This window comes from Phaenicophaeus curvirostris, chromosome 2 (genome assembly GCF_032191515.1).
Source record: "Phaenicophaeus curvirostris isolate KB17595 chromosome 2, BPBGC_Pcur_1.0, whole genome shotgun sequence".
NCBI classification, from domain to species: Eukaryota; Metazoa; Chordata; class Aves; order Cuculiformes; family Cuculidae; genus Phaenicophaeus; species Phaenicophaeus curvirostris.
The window spans coordinates 90,684,003-90,704,421 of record NC_091393.1 but is presented as its reverse complement, the minus strand read 5'-3'; the positions used below and the strand labels follow the sequence as shown (position 1 = coordinate 90,704,421).

General features: G+C 40.2%; 1 protein-coding gene across 2 annotated transcripts in view; it reads right to left on the bottom strand.

Moving 5' to 3' along the window:
- The window catches only part of LPGAT1 (lysophosphatidylglycerol acyltransferase 1), a 64,775-nt gene that overhangs the window by 8,079 nt on the left and 36,277 nt on the right, over positions 1 to 20,419 (bottom strand). For both annotated transcript variants that reach the window (XM_069852834.1, XM_069852835.1), the window contains 2 exons: positions 19,932 to 20,205; positions 10,554 to 10,680 (listed from right to left, as the gene is read on the bottom strand). In XM_069852834.1, the coding sequence (XP_069708935.1) occupies positions 10,554 to 10,680; positions 19,932 to 20,205 (401 nt within the window). The remainder of the gene's footprint in view (positions 1 to 10,553; positions 10,681 to 19,931; positions 20,206 to 20,419) is intronic.

The following is a 20,419-nucleotide window of genomic DNA, read 5'->3' as shown; positions in this document are numbered from 1 at the left end:
CACCATTTGTAACTGGCCTCCAGCTGGAGTTAACTCCAAATAATCCACCATACCTCACAATTTTTTTTCAAAATAGAATTCCAAGTCTTACAGTAAACATGAAATCTCCTCAGTAGATTCTAAGTGCCTTTTTATATATAGAACAACTTAAACAAGGTCCGACATAAAAAACTCTGAGACTAATCCTATAGCTTAGAAGCCAAGAGTGGGAGGGGAGAGATAAAAATGTTTTAGAACATATTCTGGACTGCCACAGTTAGACTTGGCTCAACTCAATTGTTTCAACTCAGTACAAGTAGATACTTGTTGAGACATTTTCTCACCTTCAGTAGGAAATTGTCACTGTGCACCAGCCCACAACACTTTGTAATGCAATTTTTAGCTAATAACAACATTATTAGCTTGAGCACTCACCCTACTCACCAGACCTGAGATCAAGTCGGTGCTGAAAGGAACCTATTTTTTTGTCAGCAGAGGATGTGAAAGCAAAACCAACAAAGACCCCGTAGAGCCTTTCAAGAAATGATCTGCAGAACTACTTTGAATGTAGCCAGCTCACATCGCATACAGTCAACTCAGAAAGGGACTATTTTGAAGGTGATCACAGCTGATTTTCTTAATTTGTTAAACAAAAAGTTACAGTGACCATCTTGGTTTTGTTTTTTTTCATGTTGGACCTCGTATTTACACTATGTTTCACTGGGATGCCAACGTAGAAGAGATTTGTATATCAGGCTACCCTTAAAAGCTCATACTCTGAAATTTAAGACCGCTTTTGTTGGTTTTTCTTCTCAGATGAGCTCCTATTTACTGCCATTTATGCCATGCTTCCATATTCATTAGCGGATTTCTCATTTCATTTTCACCACAATCTTGACTGATTATACTGAAAAGAATTTGAAATAACACCACAATCATGTGGGCAGTGCCCAAAAAGATATGGGAATGTCAGACTACAGAAGTAAGACACTTCGGAATAAGGCTTTTGTTGCTGTTACTGGTTTAAACATCACTGCTGCCAAATCATTTGTACCTCTCCTTTTCAGTCTGATGTTTCGAAAAATATAAGTGGAGGAGAAAAGGGGCAAAGCATTTCTCTAATGAGCGAATTAAAAATAATAGTGCTTCAGTATACAGAGACAACTTTAATATATTATGGCATCAACATCAACTCAAGTATTTTTGCAGCCTTTGTAGCAATTCTACCTAAGTCCTGCTCACACTGCAGAGTTCTCTGTGCTCTAGTAAAGTCAGCATCAGTGTCAGTAACCAGAAATTAGCAACTGTTGTCTCAAGTAAAATACAGTTTGTAGACAAGTCTCTGGCCAAAGACAAATATTATGAAATAGTCCGTGGTCCAGTAAAGAGCTCAAGTCTTCAGCGTGTATATTAAGAACAATGACAAAGAGAGGTAATAAAGAACTATTTTATCTTTAAGTCCAGACATCGTACAGATTAAAATTAAACCATTTAGAGGCAAGTAAATAAAACATCCACAGAGAAAGGAGCATTTTTGTCGAAGGTATAACACTAAGAAAGACTTACTCTCTGTCTCCAAACACAACTGAGTTGCCGAGCACTATTTTTACTCTCTTCTGCCTATCTGCTGTGAAGAGATAAAAGGACTCAGCAACTGAATATTGTGTTTCACAGTATATTTCTGAAGGACAGATGCTTGCTTACGCAAGTCTGAAGATGGCTCAGAACTAACAGAATGCATGTGTGGGCTCAGGACAGAAGTCTAGGATTTACCTAGCTTATATGCAGTTCCCATTGTAAAGCTGGAGACATTCTTCACCTCCACCCTCAATTCTCAGTTACCTAATGGATAACAACTCTGCAGCTCAATAACTTAGTTAAGCCTGTTATTTTTCAAAAAAATGCACCTACTAGTCTCAAAACATTACCACAAAAACTCATAAGATACTCATTAGAAACAATTTATGAGCTGGCGCTTTAATAAAGTAGCAAAGTAATGTAAGTGATATCAATATTGTGAGAGACTAATGGAATGCAGCATGCCACTTTCTTGCTTGAATGCATCCATGCTCTTGTATGAATCAATACAGTACCAGAATACTGAATTGAATCTCTGGACATAAACACTGCTGCACAGAAGCTCGAGAAGCAATCACCATTACATCCATTATTTGAATGAATACTAATACAGAGTGGAAAACAACTGATTTTCCAGGAATGCTACACTGGCTGTCACAATTTAGCAGCGGTTAAGTGCTAGTGCATTTAGAAGCATTTTCAAACATACTTTTAGATTATTCAGAGTTATTTTTACAAGTAGAACATTCTGACTGAGCTAAATTAAAGTTGATACATTTTTTAAAAAATCCTTAAACTGTGAAACAAGCCATTCCTACGCTAGATAACATGAAGCTAACCCTTCTCCCCACCCTGCATTTGTACTAAACATACTGCCAATATTGTCATTCTCTGCCCATCAGATGGCTCAGCTTGCATTTGTGTTTTAAAGAAAAAAAAACAAAACAAAACAACACACTCTCTTTAAGGAGACTGGGTTCAGGAAACCTAACTGAAAAAATCTACTGTTACAAAAACTCTCTACACAGACAATGCAAAACAACAGCGGAAAACCTTTCTTCTAACCAGAGCAGGGTCATTTCCAACCATCATCTGCAAGGTCTGCCAGGTCTAAAGTCAAAAGATGCAGGAAGTAGTTTCTTCTTTTCAATGAGATATGTAAACTGTTGTCAATTTGGTCACAGCATGAGCTTTGTCTTGGCTCTACTCCACCTTTGGGTATGCAGCATCAGGAATGCCATTAAAAGCAAATAGGTTGCTGGTCTCCTCAGGAAAACAAAATACCACCACATAGAACTGTCCTGACAAAGAACAAGGTCATCATGCAATATCTGAAACTTCTAGATTCTCCTATGCGCTTGGATGTCTCCAGCTGTTGGACAAAACCTCACATTGCATGAAAATAAGAGCATCTTTGGAACAAAGATGTTGTAGCAAACAATGAATTTGAATGCACTGGGAAAGAAGATGACCAGAAAACTCAAGTGGAATGGAAATACTTCCTTTCATTTCTCATCAAGGGAACAGCTGCTTTGCTATCTGAGGGAAGTTGGAAAGGGGCTAACTTCAGTAAAACCAGAGCCACCACAGGTTGCACCCCAGGAAGTTAAAGGTGGTGGAAGGAAAGAAGTACTCCTAGGCGAAACTGTCAAGCTGTCTCAGTAATGAAGTGTTATCTTCTGGCTGGAGGTTACTTATCTGCATCTGCTAAGTGACAAAGACCATGGGACACTCCACTTAGCTGACTGAAGGATGGCAGCTTTCTTAAACCACTATACAAACATGTATCTACGTCCCAAACCAGAATATATTAGCATAAATAACAGTCCAGGAAAGAAGAAAGGCTTTTTAAAAAAAGGATATGTAACGGCCAAAGACATGTTGGCATTCATCAGAAATCGTGGACCCTTATCTACTGTAGGCCATTTCTTGAAAGACACCAAATAATTTTTAGAAGAAGGCATTTTCACAAACATTTAATTTCTTTTAAATGGTCCTTATTGGATAAACAACCTCTGATTCTGTATTAAAATTCTGAAATTCATAAACACTATCTTTAAGTACTAACTGCCACTCATCATCTATCCTACCCTGCATTAAAAGTTTTTTACCCTTACATCTTCTAAATAATAGTATTAGTTGCTGTTTCAATGAATCTTTAAATAACCTCAGCATCGTGGAGGTTGCTGCTAGACGTCAGGCATGTCCAAAAATAAGTTACTTGTGTAAATAAGTATATTGAAATATATTGCTGAACTGGATGCCCTTTGCAGACATTTCTGCAAAACTCATTCAGCAACCACAATGTGTTTTATTCCACCTTATTTATAGCTAGGAGTCTAGTTTACTTCAATAAATCTGAATTAACATAGATAAAAAGAAAAACTTTCTCAGTAGCTGAAAGGTTGTTTCAACAGCAGCACGGTACAAAAACTGCTATGAGAAAGAAAGGTGACACAGTACTTATCTGCATTACAGAGCACAAAGATAGCTGAGTTAGTGTAGTACTCACGCAGCATAAATGCAGCTATTTCCAGCAATCCCCTGTGGCGGAGGTGACCATGGCTGGCTCTGACTTAAGGGCCTCTACACCACAACCACTATCACACAGCACAAAAGTGGGGTATGGTCATACAAGGGCATGGACCCAGCAGGAAGCTAGTGCAAAAAAAACCCTAAACCCACCTCCTCTTTCCCCGAAGAAAATCAGGCCACAGAGTAGCCTAATTACAAATTTCTGAAAAACACGTAATTCCTACGAAAAATGAAAGTTTGAAAGGCCAGCTTCAATTCATTGTCAAAACTGAGCTTTCAAGAAAAAGGATTAATGGATTAAACTGAACCTCCTCTGCCATTTCCATCAGCCAGAAAAGCACCCAAAAATGAAAATATAAGGCTGGTTGCCATGTCCTCTACACTCGTCTGTTGCTCCCTAAGCAGGATAAAAAAGAAATAATCCTGCAGGAAAAGTATACAGCTACAAGAAAAGGAAAACACTAGATCTGAAAGACTGTAAGACAGAAAGAGACAGGTTGTGACCAAGAGGAGTGTTAGAAAAGTCTGACCGAGCAATCAGAACAGAAAAGCCTCTGCAGTCTCCTCTGCTCCAGTTAGCGGAGCATTGAAAACTTTGCTTTTTTCTCCACTGCTGTCACACATTGATTCCTCACTCTGGACTACTCCAGAAGGGGAAAAGCATGTTTAAATCCCAGTTCTCCTTTCAAACAGTTGAGGTGCCATCTGGTCAAAACTATTCCCCCAAAGGGGGTTTTAAAAATTTGTTAGTAAGTGGTTTTCCTGCTATTACTCAGTGAGAAGAAACGATAGATTAGAAACTAGTGTGCTAGAGCACAGAGACTTATGCAGAACTTGCTCTCTCCTCAGTTATTTTAAAACTACCTTGAAAATTTCAATCCCAAAACATTCCGTACAACAAAAAATGGGCTAAATTTTATGGTGCTAAAATAAAGGAAGACAGCAACAATCCAGACATACTCCATATACGTGTCATGAGAATTTCAAAGGACATCCATGTCAAATACAGGAAAGCAGAAACATTTCTGATACTTTACATCTTTGGAAGACTTTTCTGACATTTCCACCTTTTTAAAGCTAAAGTCCACCTTACCTAGGGTTTTCCCTTTAAAACTGAGTTTGTTTCAAAGAGGTAGGGAAACGCAGCAGCTTTACAAGGGATATCTCAGGGCTCAACGAAGCACAGGCCTTTTCAGACCTCAGTCTATGATTTAATCACAGAATCACAGAATAGTTCGGGTTGGAAGGGACCTTAAAGATCATCTAGTTCCAAACCCCCTGCAGGGACATCCCCCTAGATCAGGGTGCCCAAGGCTCCATCCAACCTGGCCTTGAACACCTTGGCCTTGCCTCTGGCCTGGGCAGGCAAACACTTTCCTGGGTGGAAAACTGGTTGGATGGCCGGGCCCAGAGAGTGGTGGGAAAGGGAGTTAAATCCAGCTGGAGGCCAGTGACAAGTGGGGTTCCCCAGGGCTCAGTGCTGGATCCAAGCCCTGTTCAATGTCTTTATCAATGACCAGGCTGAAGGCATCGAGTGCACCCTTAGCAAGTTTGTGGATGACACTAAGCTGGGTAGAAGTGTCGATCTACTGGATGGTAGGGAGGCTCTGCAAAGGGATCTGAACAGGCTGGACTGCTGGGCAGAGTCCAATGGCATGAGGTTTAACAAGGCCAAATGCCAGGTCCTGCACTTGGGGCACAACAATCCTGTGCAGTGCTACAGACTAGGAGAAGTCTGGCTGGAAAGCTGCCTGGAGGAGAAGGACCTGGGGGTGTTGGTTGACAGCGACTGAACAGGAGCCAGCAGTGTGCCCAGGTGGCCAAGAAGGCCAATGGTATCTTGGCTTGGATCAGAAACGGCGTGACCAGCAGGTCCAGGGAGGTTATTCTCCCTCTGTACTCAGCACTGGTGAGATTGCTCCTCGAATACTGTGTTCAGTTCTGGGCCCCTCGCTCCAAGAAGGATGTTGAGGCTCTGGAGCGAGTCCAGAGAAGAGCGATGAAGCTAGTGAAAGGGCTGGAGAACAAGTCTTATGAGGTACGGCTGAGAGAGCTGGGGTTGTTTAGCCTTGAGAAGAGGAGGCTGAGGGGAGACCTTATTGCTCTCTACAACTACCTGAAAGGAGGTTGTAGAGAGGAGGGAGCTGGCCTTTTCTCCCAAGTGACGGGGGACCCGACAAGAGGGAATGGCCTCAAGCTCCACCAGGGGAGGTTCAGGCTGGACATCAGAAAAGAATTTTTCACAGAAAGGATCACTGGACACGGGAACAGGCTGCCCAGGGAAGTGGTTGAGTCACCATCCTGGGAGGTATTTAAAAGACGGGTACACAAGGTGCTCAGGGACATGGTTTAGTGATTGATAGGAATGGTTGGACTTGATGATCCAAGAGGTCTTTTCCAACCTGGTGATTCTATGATTCTACAATTCCATGATTCTACCTCCAGGGATGGGGCACCCACAGCTTCCTTGGGCGACCTGTGCCAGTGCCTCATGACTCTCATCGTGAAGAAATTCTTCCTTGTGTCTAGTCTAAATCTGCCCCTCCCCAGTTTATACCCATTGCCCCTAGTCCTATCACCAAAAGCCTTTTTAAACAGTCCCTCCCCAGCTTTCTTGTAGCCCCTTCAGGTACTGGAAGGTCGCTATAAGATCTCCTCAGAGCCTTCTCTTCTCCAGCCTGAACAAGCCCAACTCTCCCAGCCTGTCCTCACATGGAAGGTGCTCCAGCCCTCTGATCATCCTTGTAGCCCTCCTCTGGACCCATTCCAACAGCTCCATATCCTTCTTATGTTGACGACTCCAGAACTGGACACAATACTCCAGAGGAGGTCTCACAAGAGAGGAACAGAGGGGCAGAATCACCTCCCTTGACCTGCTGGCCACGCTTCTTTTGATGCGGCCCAGGATACGGATGGCCTTCTAGCCTTTAATCCTTGCCTACACTGTTAAGGACAAAGTGGTTAATACTCAATTGTTACCAAAATTAAGAATTACTGAGGAACCACCTCAAATTTGTGACCTGCAGAATAAACGCTGATGTTCCCAGCTGACAACTCCAGATGCTCTCATGGCTCTGTTACAGCAATATTTTGGTCTCAACATTGGAGGTGAACTTAAAGCAGTTGTTTAGGTCTCCTGACCAAGCAGTACAGTTACACAGGTCTGGTATATCATCCTCCAAACTGCAACCTGACCAACTTTCCAAGAGCAAGACTGCATGGAAACCTCCCAAGACAGTTATCAGCACATTTAAAGGTACCTCTGAATTTTAAAACAGAAGTATCAGAAAGGAGTTTGACATGGCTGGTCACAATGTACAGCTGTTTGTAGCACGCACAGTTTAACCAGCATAAAGGATTTCAGTGTTTTTCCAGAACTGCTCCTGATTAAGATCTGACACATGAACAGGCTTGAGATATCACTGTATTTTCAGACAAATGAGGACGCTACCTAGGAGGCACATGTGCAAAGCTCCTGAGAGACAGTTTTCCATTGACTCTACCTATAATTTAAGAAATAGGTATCAGCCCACTGGGCTTGAATTTTTCAGCTTCACAATCCTGAAGAAGGTCCAATAAAGTGATAGGAGAGCTTGTAAAGTTTTCTTTAACACCAGAAAACCTCTAGGAGGGTACATTTGTTCCCTACTCTTCCTTGTCCGCTGCCCCCAGTTCCTCTGGCACATATTCCATCTTCACAGATTCTCAGTGGTACCAACAACTCTGTTCAAGTCATCAATACGCAATTTAAAGTTGTTAAAACCACGAAGGTGTCCATCACATTACAGCATTCTGCTAAAAAAAATAACTCCTAATGAGGAAAGTCAGGTGATCGGGGGGTGAAAAAAATCAGTTGCTGTAATACCCTGACAGGAATCCAACATGAAAATTTCCATACAAGCAATAGAAAAGGATGACGAAATGTGAGTGAACTCACATACACATGCTTTTCAGTTGCTCTCTGCTAATCCTGCCGTTGATAAATATATCCTTTACTATTATGCAAAACAGAAAAGCATTTTAAAGCCACAGAAAAGTACCTAAAAATAAATTTTATTGTCAAAAACACTGAAGGTGAAAATTCACCATATTCATTCCAAACTACAGCTCTAATTCCAGATGTATTAAAAGGTCTTAGCATATCATAACTAGATGACATGCTAAATCTGGAAAGAAGGATACAAAAGCAGTCTGACGTTTTTTGGATAAAATTATTCTGGGTAGTCAAAGAGAAGAACTACAGAAGGACCTGGCAATAGTTGCATATGAAATTAGACACCAGTAAATGCAAAGCAATGAACACTGGGGAAGGAAAAAGCACCAGCAGCTACACATACACTGCCACTGAGCTATTATTACTCTGGCAAGCAATCCTGAAATCACTGTGGGGAATTCAGGATGTCAGTCAAACTCACAAACTGGTTATAGCAGAACCAGAAGAAGCACAGACAGAAGTAACAAGACAATCAGGGAAAGGCTTTTATGTAAGAAAGCACCAAACACATGTGGCTAGAAGGGGGACAGGGACAGCTAAGGCAGGATATGAGAAAGCTCTGTAAAATCATGGGTCACGGTGAGCGTCACTGAGGAATGATTCATCCACTACTGGGAGGACACAGGGAAACAGGGCGCACCCACAGAAGGCATCAGGTGGATAATTTAATATAAGCAAAAAGGAATCAGTCCTGGCTGCCACCCTCAAGAACAATTACACGTTGCGTCATGGGAAATCACAGAAGTGTAAGTACAAGCACATTAAAAAAATTAGAAAAGTTCATGGAGGCCAGGCCAATCAGCACCAAAAGAGCAACCCAGATGTGATACCTGCTCAGAAAGCATTACAGCCACCACATGTTTACGTGCAGAGGGATTGCAGGCAGGCTGCTCTCCCACACCTTCATTGCTACTGCTCGCAGTCAGAGCCAGGCTATTTTGTTAAATGCATCTTTAAGAATTGCTGCCTTGTATCCAACTAAAGCCCTTACAGTCCAGAGGACACCTGAACTTGACGTGCCAACTGAAGAATTACCAAGACTAGAAAGTTCACCAAAGCTCCAGTTAAAACCAAGACACTTGGCTGTCATTTCAAAACATCCTACACCCAGCTCTCAGCCTTCAGAGACAGCCTTTAGTTTCCATGTGGGGCATAGTTCAAATGTTTTTATAGGGTCAGCCATGACACCTAGAGGTTAAATAAAATAAAGAGGCTTGCCCTTGTGTACTAAACCACTAAACCAGTGATTTCAACCCTCTGGAAGAAAACAACAAACCTACGCCCACCAGTAAACAAGTTCTAATATTTTTTCTTAGAGTTTTAGTACTAAAAAGAATTGTAATATTCAAGTTCAATGGAAGGAAGGTTACATCATCTTTATGCTTGTGTTCAAAAATAGATTTTGAATATACACAGCAGGAAGTTAATTCAACTTAAGATAACTTCAGGAAGTATTTTTGGAAATGCTCTTTAGTAAAATTCCAAATACATTCAACTTGCAATTATCCCAGGGATCTGAGAGAATACTAAGGTGACCTGAATAAAGCACAATAGATATTACGGTATCTTACATAAATAAGGGTGTAAGTCTGTTCACCTTGAGAAAAACTTGAAGGCAGATTTCTATAAAAAGCAGGGACAGATTTAAACATGGCTGTGGAAAGGAGCTCCAGTGAGCAGCCTGTACTTTGCATCACACAACACTGACACAACAGCAATGCTGGAGAAGGTCATTCCCAGTTAAACTGCCACTCAGGGGATCCACACAAGGATATCTGAAAGCTTACTGTAAAAGTCTAGAAGCTCCCCAAATCAGTAAAAGGGAATTAAGACAAAAAAACATACAACTCTGTGATAAAATGTGACCAACTTATCTGGTATAGGAAGAGGGTTAAAATATTTCAGGATATTTTAGATTTGCAATTAACTGCAAACCAAAAGCAAAATGCAACTTCTCTCTGAATCAGTTTAGGTCCTGAGACAACTGCTGAGGAGAGAAGTTTTAATAGTATCCCATCCGAAGTGTCAATGAGATTTGCTACTATTTCCAGGATGGTCTTCTGCTCAACTATGAACAGTATGCTTTGAGTCAAGAAGTTGACATTTCTTTGTCAGGAAGTTAAATACAAAATATAATAAACTCTTGGGAAACCTCTTATTTAATAACACAGTGATTTTTAATTTGTTGTCATTGTTAAAAAGAAAAAAAAAATCAGTCTGGGTTTACCAGCACCTTAGCATTGAAAAGGAAAAGAAAAATTAGCCATCAAATATACAGAATGGTCACTGAACTTTTAAAAAGAAAACCATGTTGGGTTTAGAAAATATGAGTTGACCACCTGCATGAGATGCACATAAAGAAAGACATCGCTACTTATTTCTCATATGCTGAAACATACTGTTACTAATTTGTGAATTGGTTTTTAATTTTTTAGTTCAAGGTAACAGTAGAAGGTTTATTTCCTACCTGTAATGTACATGTGTAACTGTTGGTTGCCGGTAGCCAAGAATCCAAGTTTGGATGTCTATAGGATCACCTTTGGGATACGCAATGGTGGTGTCTATCACCCACTGTAGGCCTTTTGATTTGCTCTCTAGAACAAAAAGAAACCTGCTATTAAAAGTAATCAGAAAGTGCATGTCATGTATTTGATTGCCATTCCATTTTTTTATTACTTCATGAGGTATGAGGCACAAATAAAATAAAACAGCCAAGTATCAAATCCAGTTTTTATTACAGAGCACAGAAATAATCTAACAAACTTCAGCTAGATCAGTATTTAATTTTCACAGTTATTTTTGTTCTTACATATCATAGTACACAGAATAGACCACGCTCACTCACTGGCATCAGTATAATCACATAACGTGTTGGCCCAAATGGTAGATGCTTCCTCCCATTCTCCATAAGGAAGACTTCAAAAATAAAAATCTAACTTTCTTGGTCGCACTTTAAGCACACTGACAATTGACAAAGCTCAGTGATGAAGCAACAGTCACACAGATCCCTCAAGGCTCTTAAAATCTGAGTTACAAGAAATACACTGCTTTGCGTCTTAAAGACAAGAAAGCAATGAGGAGAAGACGGTCAGTTTTCACAATCAAGAAGATATTGCATCCACAAGGTCCCAGAAAGACTGATACATGTTCATGTGTTGCTCAGTATATTTAGCAACCGAAAAAAAGGATCAAAGGAGGCGAAAATATTTGCTATGAAGATAACCCAGGTGAGTCAAATTTAAACCTGAACATGGATTACTACAAGCAATAGTCAAGGTCAGATATCAGCCAGGCCATGACCTCTTTCTGGCATGTCTTCAATTCACAGGTTTGTAAAGAGGAGACAGTGTATCTGGAAAGCAATCCAGGAAGGAGGGGCACATTGCCAAGACGGCACTTTGAGTTTAGCTTGTCAATTTTACATCTATTCTGTGGGAACTGGAGCTGAGTTGTACCTGAGGTTGTGTTATGTTGAGGCTAGTATAGCAACAGGTTTATTTAATGCTTAGCACACTAGTATAGTAACATGCTTACATCATACCCAGCAATACCTTAAAGCATTTAGAAAGCTGACTATTAAAAACAGCCACCTGTTGGCAGAAGCATGGGAAGAGGTGTTAGGTCTTAGTACAAAGTATAACACTCTTCAGGCCTGCAGCTGAGACAGCTATGAAGGATACATGACAGAGGTTGACAAAACCACTGTTGGCATGAAGAATGTGTACAGGAATAGACTGATCATCATCTTTCTCAATACAAAAACAGATGTATTCAAAATGCAGCGAAGCGGAAAAGTTTTTAAAAGAAAACGGAGAAATCATAGAATCATACAATGTCATGAGTTGGAAGGGGCTCATAAGGATCACCGAGTCCAACTCCTGGTCTCCTGCATAGGACAACCCCAAAATGCACACCATGCATCTGAGGACATTCTTCAAATGCTGCTTGAATACTGTCAGGCTTGGTGCCATGCCTGCATCTCTGGGCTCCCTGTTGCAGCACTCCGCCATCCTCTGGGTGAAGAGCCTTTTCCTAATATCCAGCCTAAACATTCCCTGGCACATCTTCCTGCTACTCCCTCCATTTTAATTGTCTATGCCTTAATCCTTACCCAGAGGCTCTCAATGATGTCGTAACCAACTGTGATCTCCATGCATTCCAGTACTTCTACTACATACAAATGCAACACATGTATCATACAAAACATACACACAAACTGTTCTTCATGCGGAGTGGATTAAAACTATGGGGAACCTCTTGCCAAAGGACATCAAGGATGAGCTGCATTCAAGAGGAAATTGGACAACTAAACAGAAGAAATATGTTGGAGGGTTAAAACTAAACAGGCAGAAACCCCCATCTGGCTTGGGAAACCTCCTCAGTGGAATATGTCAGAAGCCAGTAGAGTAAGTGGGAGAAGCATGATACATCTTCACTGTGTTCACGCTCTACTTCTGATATCCCCTTGGAGTCATGGACAAGATGTAAGGCTAGGCAGATGTCTGGTCTTGCCCAGAATCACTGCTCAAATTTTACAGAAGAGCTAGCACACACAGGAAGAAATCTGCAACACACAGTCTGAGGCACACTCTAAAAGCCAGTGAGCAACACCAACTAGAACATATGCACAAGGACTGACTCATCAGCTCCTACCTGCATTTAATTTAATTTGCACTTAAATTAACTAAGTCCAAGATGACAATTTCAGCAACACTATCACAACATATCTATCAAATATTTCAACAAGCAGTGGCATTGTACTGCTCTACTACAAATGCAAAATCACCACCTGCATAAAGCCAGACAGTATTTCCTAATATTTTGGTTATGAGTTATTAGCTACATATATCAAGTTGAAACATCCACAGGGTCACCTTCTGGGAATGCAGTATTTCAAAACCCTGAGAGACACATGAAATGAGAACACAAATTCCTCTTAGAGGCTCAAGGCTTGCCAGCATCAGGACAGAGTGAAAAGCGCTAACTCCAAAGCCCTTCACAATAGAAGTAGCAATGTATTACAGAAAAGCCAATATGAAATTAATAGTAAATCCACAGAAGTATTAATTTAGAAATGAATCTCAGAGAAAAGCCATTCAATTTATTATTTTCCCAGATGTAAAGCAAGAATGGATAAAGACAAGTAAATCATCTAAGTGAGTAAGCAACAAAGGCCGTTAATTACAATTAAAAATTGCCAGACAAATACAGGCACATTATCTTATTATTTACAGTAAAATGTTTTAAAATATTTAGCTACCACTTCAGACTGCTCTTTCAGTGGATAATGGTTCAAACTTCATTATGGGAAGATTGCTGCAGTTCTCCTCTGTGCTGTTTTCCTACCTTCTGCTTTTGTGGAGCAGAGCTGCTGCATGGATTCCTCTGATAATTCCAGCCTCACCTCCAGCCCATTCAAGGGTGGGGTGGGAGAAAAACCTGCCTCCAACAACCCACCAGGAACCCCAATTTAAAAAAAAAAAATATATATATATATTTAAGAAACTAACTTCAGCCTCCATAGACCCTCCTTTACAGCAATTAGGTCTTACTGCAGCTACTTCCACGTGCAATTACCAAGATGTGCTTTCAAATCACAGTTACAGACATATTTCTGCATACTCGGGTTTAAAATAAGCCTTACATAATCAACCTTTGCCAAAAAAGTGTAAGTCAAGAAGGATTTAGAAAATTAATTTTTAAATTAATCTTGCTGTCCTTTTTTTGGAGGGTTATACTGTGCCGTGCTCTGCCCATAAGCGTCTTTATTTTAAAGCCATGAAACTCTAAAAGATCCTGAAACTGAAAAAGAGAGACACTACTGTACACAATACAAAGAGGTAGGACCTCAGTGCACCTGAGAATGCTGTTTGCAGGCCTAAGCAGACCTTTGAACAAGAACAAACCCTATTATTTTTTTAAATGGAGTACACCAATACGGCCGTGAGCCTGGTGACCCCATGAGCACAGATGAAGGAAGGGGAGCTCCCACACCCTTGTTCCTATCTATCCTCCCTTTTCCTGTTCAGAAAGATGATTTTCATGACATAGAGGTTGCTGGTGATCACAGAGAGAATGCTATTCAGGCCCAAAAGGATGCAGCAAGGACAGGTTCCATCTCCCACTGACTCTTTCCCAGTGGGGGCTGTTGGGGAGCCCCTGGGGTTACCCCATCACTGCAGGGATGCAGGTGCAGGTCACTGGACGGCTCTGACTCCATTCAAGGTGAGGATGGATGGGGCTCTGAGCAACCTGACCTGGTTAAAGATGTCCCTGTTCCTGTGGGGGGTGAGGAGAGTGGACTAGATGACCTGTAAAGGTCCCTTCCAACAAAGTGCTCTATGAATCCATGAATTCAGAATAGAAAGACTGCTGTATTATTTACAATATGGTGTGATTCACAGGTCTAGCACTTGTAGCTAGAAAAGAGGGTGTTGAGTGTACCTGTTCAGGAACAACTGCCACCACATTTGGCTTGAGCAACACAGCCACAGACACCTCCTAGGGGCAAACTCTTTTGAACTTTCTACCTATCATTGAAAGACATGCTCATCCTTCATTTCTAGTACCTGCTGAAAGACTGAGCGGCCTGACTGCCAGAGACTTCAGCAGAAGAAACTGCTGTAGAGGCCAAACTTAAGCTGATCTCTCCCACAACTTGTTTTTCTTCTGTGCTGTCAGTCTGCTTGCCACTTTCAGCACAGGTGGAGGGTTTTCATTTCTCAAATTGCCTCAAAACGTTAGCAATTTGATTCTTTTTAAACAGCACCTAAGTGTTCAAAACAAGCCTACAGGCATGTCCTACACAGTTGCATCCAAACCATGTAGTCATGATGTAGCTCAGTATGAACAGCACGTGCTTGCCTTATGAGTGTTAAGACAAGACTGAACAATCACATGTAACAGTTGCTTTCTGGCCTAAACAAAATAAAGCTAATAAAATTTGAACAGTCTCATAACTTGTTATTTTTGGGGTTTTTTAACCACCACAAGAGGCAAATTCTTCACAACTACTTTTTTCCTTACTTTTGTTCAAGCTGTGGATTCAGTGATAGCAAGTTGCTTCATATTAAGTTATGAAGCAACTTACCATGAGCAGCTTCAAGCCATTCGGTGCTCCATCATCCCCTACAGTCCTCTCCTAGCAGATACTGAACTGCCTACAAACACAAATTTATTGTGGTTCAGGGCTTCTCTTCGTCCCCTCTATATCCTCCCTGGGGTTACTCTCGATGAATGCTAATAGCTGGACTTGACTACACGCAGGAGACTCTAAACCTGCCAGCAGACCGTCAGTGTTTACCACCCAGAAAAACAGCAAGTTATAAAGACAGGTTTCAGCAGGAAACCTCGCCTCCAGCCGAGCTCTGGATGGTGTGATACTGCCAGACTGCATCTGCAGTGGAAAAGAATGCACCGGTCAGGCGTGAACCTGTGAGGACCGCAGCTTTCACTGGAAAAAGAAAATATTTACTAGCATTCACTAGTATTCAGGTGTGGTTTCCTGAACACTTCAAATGCAGCCAAAAGAGGCTGTCGCCTCCTCCTGCATAGCAATACGTTCTTGTAACTTGCCAGTAGTCCTCTACTTGTCCTTGTGTGATCAACTGAACCACGGACCTTAAAATTAACTCTACCCCCAAAGATTAGCTCTCAGACTGAACATCTTAATCATTATCCCAAGATTTCTCCATAACAGATCACTTTGGATCAAACAAGAAGTCCTTTTTCCAAGATAATAAAAAGCCTTCTCACATGTTATTCAACTCATATTCTCCATGTAATAGTGAATTTAAAAGTTTGATTAAAAAAAAAAAATCAAGTCCCGTGTACAGGTCTGTAGCAGGGAAAATTGAATTCGCTGAGAATAACCATCAGAACTGAAAGTACGGTGCTGCATTTTAAAACAGTTAAGATTGCAATAAGGCTCTAAACAAGCTCAAAGCAATCTCTTAACAGACAAAAAAAAATGCTGCACAGTAAAATAAAGCAGAAATAAAAAACATATTAGAACAAGGCTGATCAAAATTAAACTCTGGAATGCATATCTTCAGTGAACAACTGCTCCAAACTCCTTTGAATTGCCAGCTGTTTAGCACTTAGAACATTTAGCTAGTTCTAAAACTCAAAAAGATCAGTCCTTATTAACTGAAGAAACATCGTACTTGCAACAATGTCAGAGACTAAGCATTCCGTTAAAAAAATTAAACAAATGAACAAAACAAACCCATAAAACATCAAACACACACATCAGTCCCTACAGGGCTAAGGTGATGATAGCTATGCATCAAGTATTTTTACGCTGCCCAAATTTCTATTTTGCCCTTAAACCTTCTGGAATGCATGTGTTGGCAGCAGTGCTCTGTCTGCTGGGCACAGCACATCTGCTCAGAGGGATGCTTCCATCAAACCCCAGAACTAACCTAGACCATTTTGTTCAGGGATAGACACCACTTAACTACATGGTCTGTACTTTACAGCTTCAAAAGCCATCAAGTGATGTTTTTCCATCATTTTATTTATTTATTTAGGAATTAAACCATACAATTTTGTTAAAATTAAACTGGTATTTCAAAAGGCAGCAAAAGCAAGAACTGTTTTAGTCATTTGATTTAGTATTTGCTAGCAATAGGTTAAATTTCACCCCAGTGAAGGCTAGTATTTGGGACTTGAAATATGAAACGTGGCTTAGGAAACTGTTAGGAGGAGGAAATAAAGGAAATAGAGGCTGATTGCCTTGGAAAAGAAACCGGTAAAGAACTGATCAGTCTATGTCCAACAAGAGTCAAATAGTATTGATTGCCTAGTTCAGGAACGCTTGTTCTTGCTGTCACTTTACAAAGGACGAATCAGGCAATAAACTGTGGGAAATTCCTAACAAGTACAAAAATAAAACAAAAAGGGGTTTGAACATTAAGAATACTAATATCACAATAAAGGCTAATGAAATTTTTGGGGAGCCTAGCGAACCTTGTGTAACATAAAAACTCCCTCTACTGAAAGGATGACAGAAATCAGATTATAGACTGTGTAGAAAAAGGAGAGATGATGGAGCATTTAGCTGTTGCACAATTCTTGAGCTACTATTTGAAGGCTGTAACTTCAGTGACATTTCATATACCAAAGCAAGCTAGCGGGCTGGGAAATGTGGGGGTGACATGATGAAATAAGGATATGCAGCAACTGCATATCTTAGGGTGCAACAGAGCAGTATATTAAGAGTGAACCAGCATTTATCATTGTTGCTTTTCTCGTGTTTTTCTTCTCTCACCCAGTATTATTCACCATTCCAGCTGAGAAAGTTGAATGGTATAAAATCTACAAAGATAATTTAAATTTAATTAGATACTAATATAATGAAATTACAGTACTCAAGAACATCACAACTGCGCATCATGACGAGCCATAACATAGCTACCCAGGAAACTCAATGGGAAAGAGATGTAACTTTTGATGAGGAGTTACTTTTAATCTATAAACCAATTTAACTAAAATCATGTAGTGGGGAGGTAAACCCTCCTCATTATCAGTAAAACTTGGCGGTAACAAAAAGATTGAGAGAATGATAAATAATGGAGAAGCAAGCTTATTATAGTAAGCCAAATAATTGGGTAACATAGGACACCAGGAACATTGTCAAATAAGACAGTACAGAGCACAAGAAGTGGTGCAGAGGAAAGAAGTTTTCAGTGAACCATGATGTTCAAGTGCAATATTACTGACACAAAACCCACTTTCCAAGCAGAGAACATCCAGTTCTAACACCCATAACTCAACCACAGTAACCCCCAAAGGATATAGGTAAACTTGATTTTGCCGAGCCAGGTTTTTCAAGTGGTTTAACAAAAAAGGAAAGATAGATGAGATAAAAAGTAAAGACGATCACTAACTTGTTAGGTTTCCAACTATGTAACCGAATCTTATCGGTGTATACAATTATATTTCATGTGACTGAACAAATATTCTTAGAAAATGTTCTGAAGTGGCAAAAGTACAGTAAAAGCATTTGGAAGGCAGAAGATTAGAGGAAGAGTCTTTTATATAAGATATAGATCAAGAATTCACCTTTTGCATATCTCTGAAAGGGAAGTTTTACCACACTAGAAGCATTTTTGTGCGCTGAACAGAAAAAGGACATAAAATATCCCAGCTTCATATGTATCAAATATTACTCATTCCTAGCATATAATACTTACGTTCACTTCTTGTTTTCATCCCTTTTATTACATTTTCATGGCCATTACTCTAAAAGAATGATAGCTAAACCCACCCATTTCTTTCCTATTTCTGCCCACTTATCTTCCCTTGTCTTTTAAGTAGGATGGACAAAGGTGATTCCATTGTATTTCTGAGACAATTCCTTTATTTTAGTACCCAGTTTGGTCAACTCCTATCAAATGCTCATTTCTCCAGAGTCTGAATCATGCTGGTAAAAGAAAAAAGCCAGCTCAGTTAAGTTGATAGCAATCTAAGAGTATGAAAATATAAAATTGGTATTTGACAAGTCCTTTTGCTCCCCTTTCAGAACCAGAAGGCCCAGAATTGATGTCTGTGGAACTTCTTACTTTTCACACTGTTTTGCCTTTGAAACAGGAATAAGTAGAACAGGAACAGGCCAAACTTTTTCCTTAAAAAAAATAAGGAGGAAAGTTTTAACAAGGACTAGGGTATGCTGTTTCTCTTTTAAACCTAAAATCTAAGACAGGGGCTTTCTTCAGCCTTTCTTTTTCTGAATGTAATCTGAAAGGAAACATTCTGATGCATTTCACGGCTTTATTTTCAGTGCATTCAAAAAATCTTCCCTCTGTTTCTGCAAGAACATTATCACCATTCATTTCCTATGTTGACAAGATTAACTTCAAAACTAAAAATCTAGGAACAATTCCTGTATGAGGCTCTCTGCTAACCCTGAAATTTGAACTTCAGCACAGAAAAAACCCACCCAGTTCCACCTGCATATGTGGCTTCATTAGCACAGATCTCTGGTTCAAACGGCTGAACAATTATAATAATTTGGCTATGGAAATACCAGCACCACCCATCGTCCCCAATCCATTGTTTCTATAAGTAAAAGAAATCCACAACTGGGTTAAGTAAGAGCTAAACTTGCCCTCTGAAAGTACCAAGAAGTTAACTTGAAACTCTGAGAGACTAAAAGCATCAAGTCCCATAACTACAGGCACCATTTATATCCCAGCTATACTCTCCTCTACAGTCCAGGCATCCCACAACAGTAACGCTGCAGGAATATTCTTATTCCCTCATAATTCTTATGTTAAAAGAGCCAAAACAACCCTTCAAATCTAGTCAGTGACAGTTAACTCCAGCAAGAAAGAGGACAGTTATCATAAAAATCTCTACCGAACAGAAGAACATGAACCTAATAGAAAATAGTTCAAGAAGAGGAATGAAGTATAGAGTACTAGAAGCTAAGAAACTATTAAAGCCAGGAATAAAAATGTGAACGTAGTTTGCATATTCCAGCAATACTTTTACTATAGTGCCATACTACCATAAACCAGTGCAAACCATCAATCGTGTTGAAAGGAGCAACCTCTGAGTGCCCATTCCATTATCTGCTCCACCCATATCATGTGTATGTGACAAACACATTAATGTAGGCACACTTTAGACTAAATCAAATTAAAAATAAGGTTTCTTCTTTGTTTGAGTCTCATCATGGAAAATAAACTTAGTGCCTCTAAATGCAAATATGAAAAGAATTACATAGTATGATGGTGCATTGTGGATCTTAAAGACACCAACTCAACACAAAACATTTTGCTTAACTCAAATACTGGACATTCTTTCTGCCTTTTGGGCACAAGAGTGAAGTGGTCTTTACCTTTTATCACAGCATCTCCACCCACTGGAGTTCCATTTTCTTGCGGCGCTACAAGCGTTTTCAGAATTACTTGCGTTGCCCCAAGTCTCGGCAGGGTGACATGTTTAAGAAATGGCAAATTGTTTTTCTTGGCAAATGCCTGGCTTGTTTCTCTCCTTTTCCTAAGAAATCCACCCTCTGGAAATAAAACAATCCATTTCCGATTGCGGCTCCTGTAATATTTTTCTAGATGCTCCTTAAGTAACACAAGCTGCTGGTCACGGTGTGCTTTTCCCTGAAAGGATAAAACATTACCTAAATAATATGAATGCTTAAAAAAGGTAACACTAGACAGATAATTATTGCATTTTTTAAGATTCTCTTTTCAGAGACACAAATTAGCACCTATGACAACACAAAACAACATTCTCCTCGGAGCACCTGCTGGTGGCTGAACTAATGCCACTTCAAAGAAAGGCTGAAAAGTGCACCTGAAATTGAGGATGAAG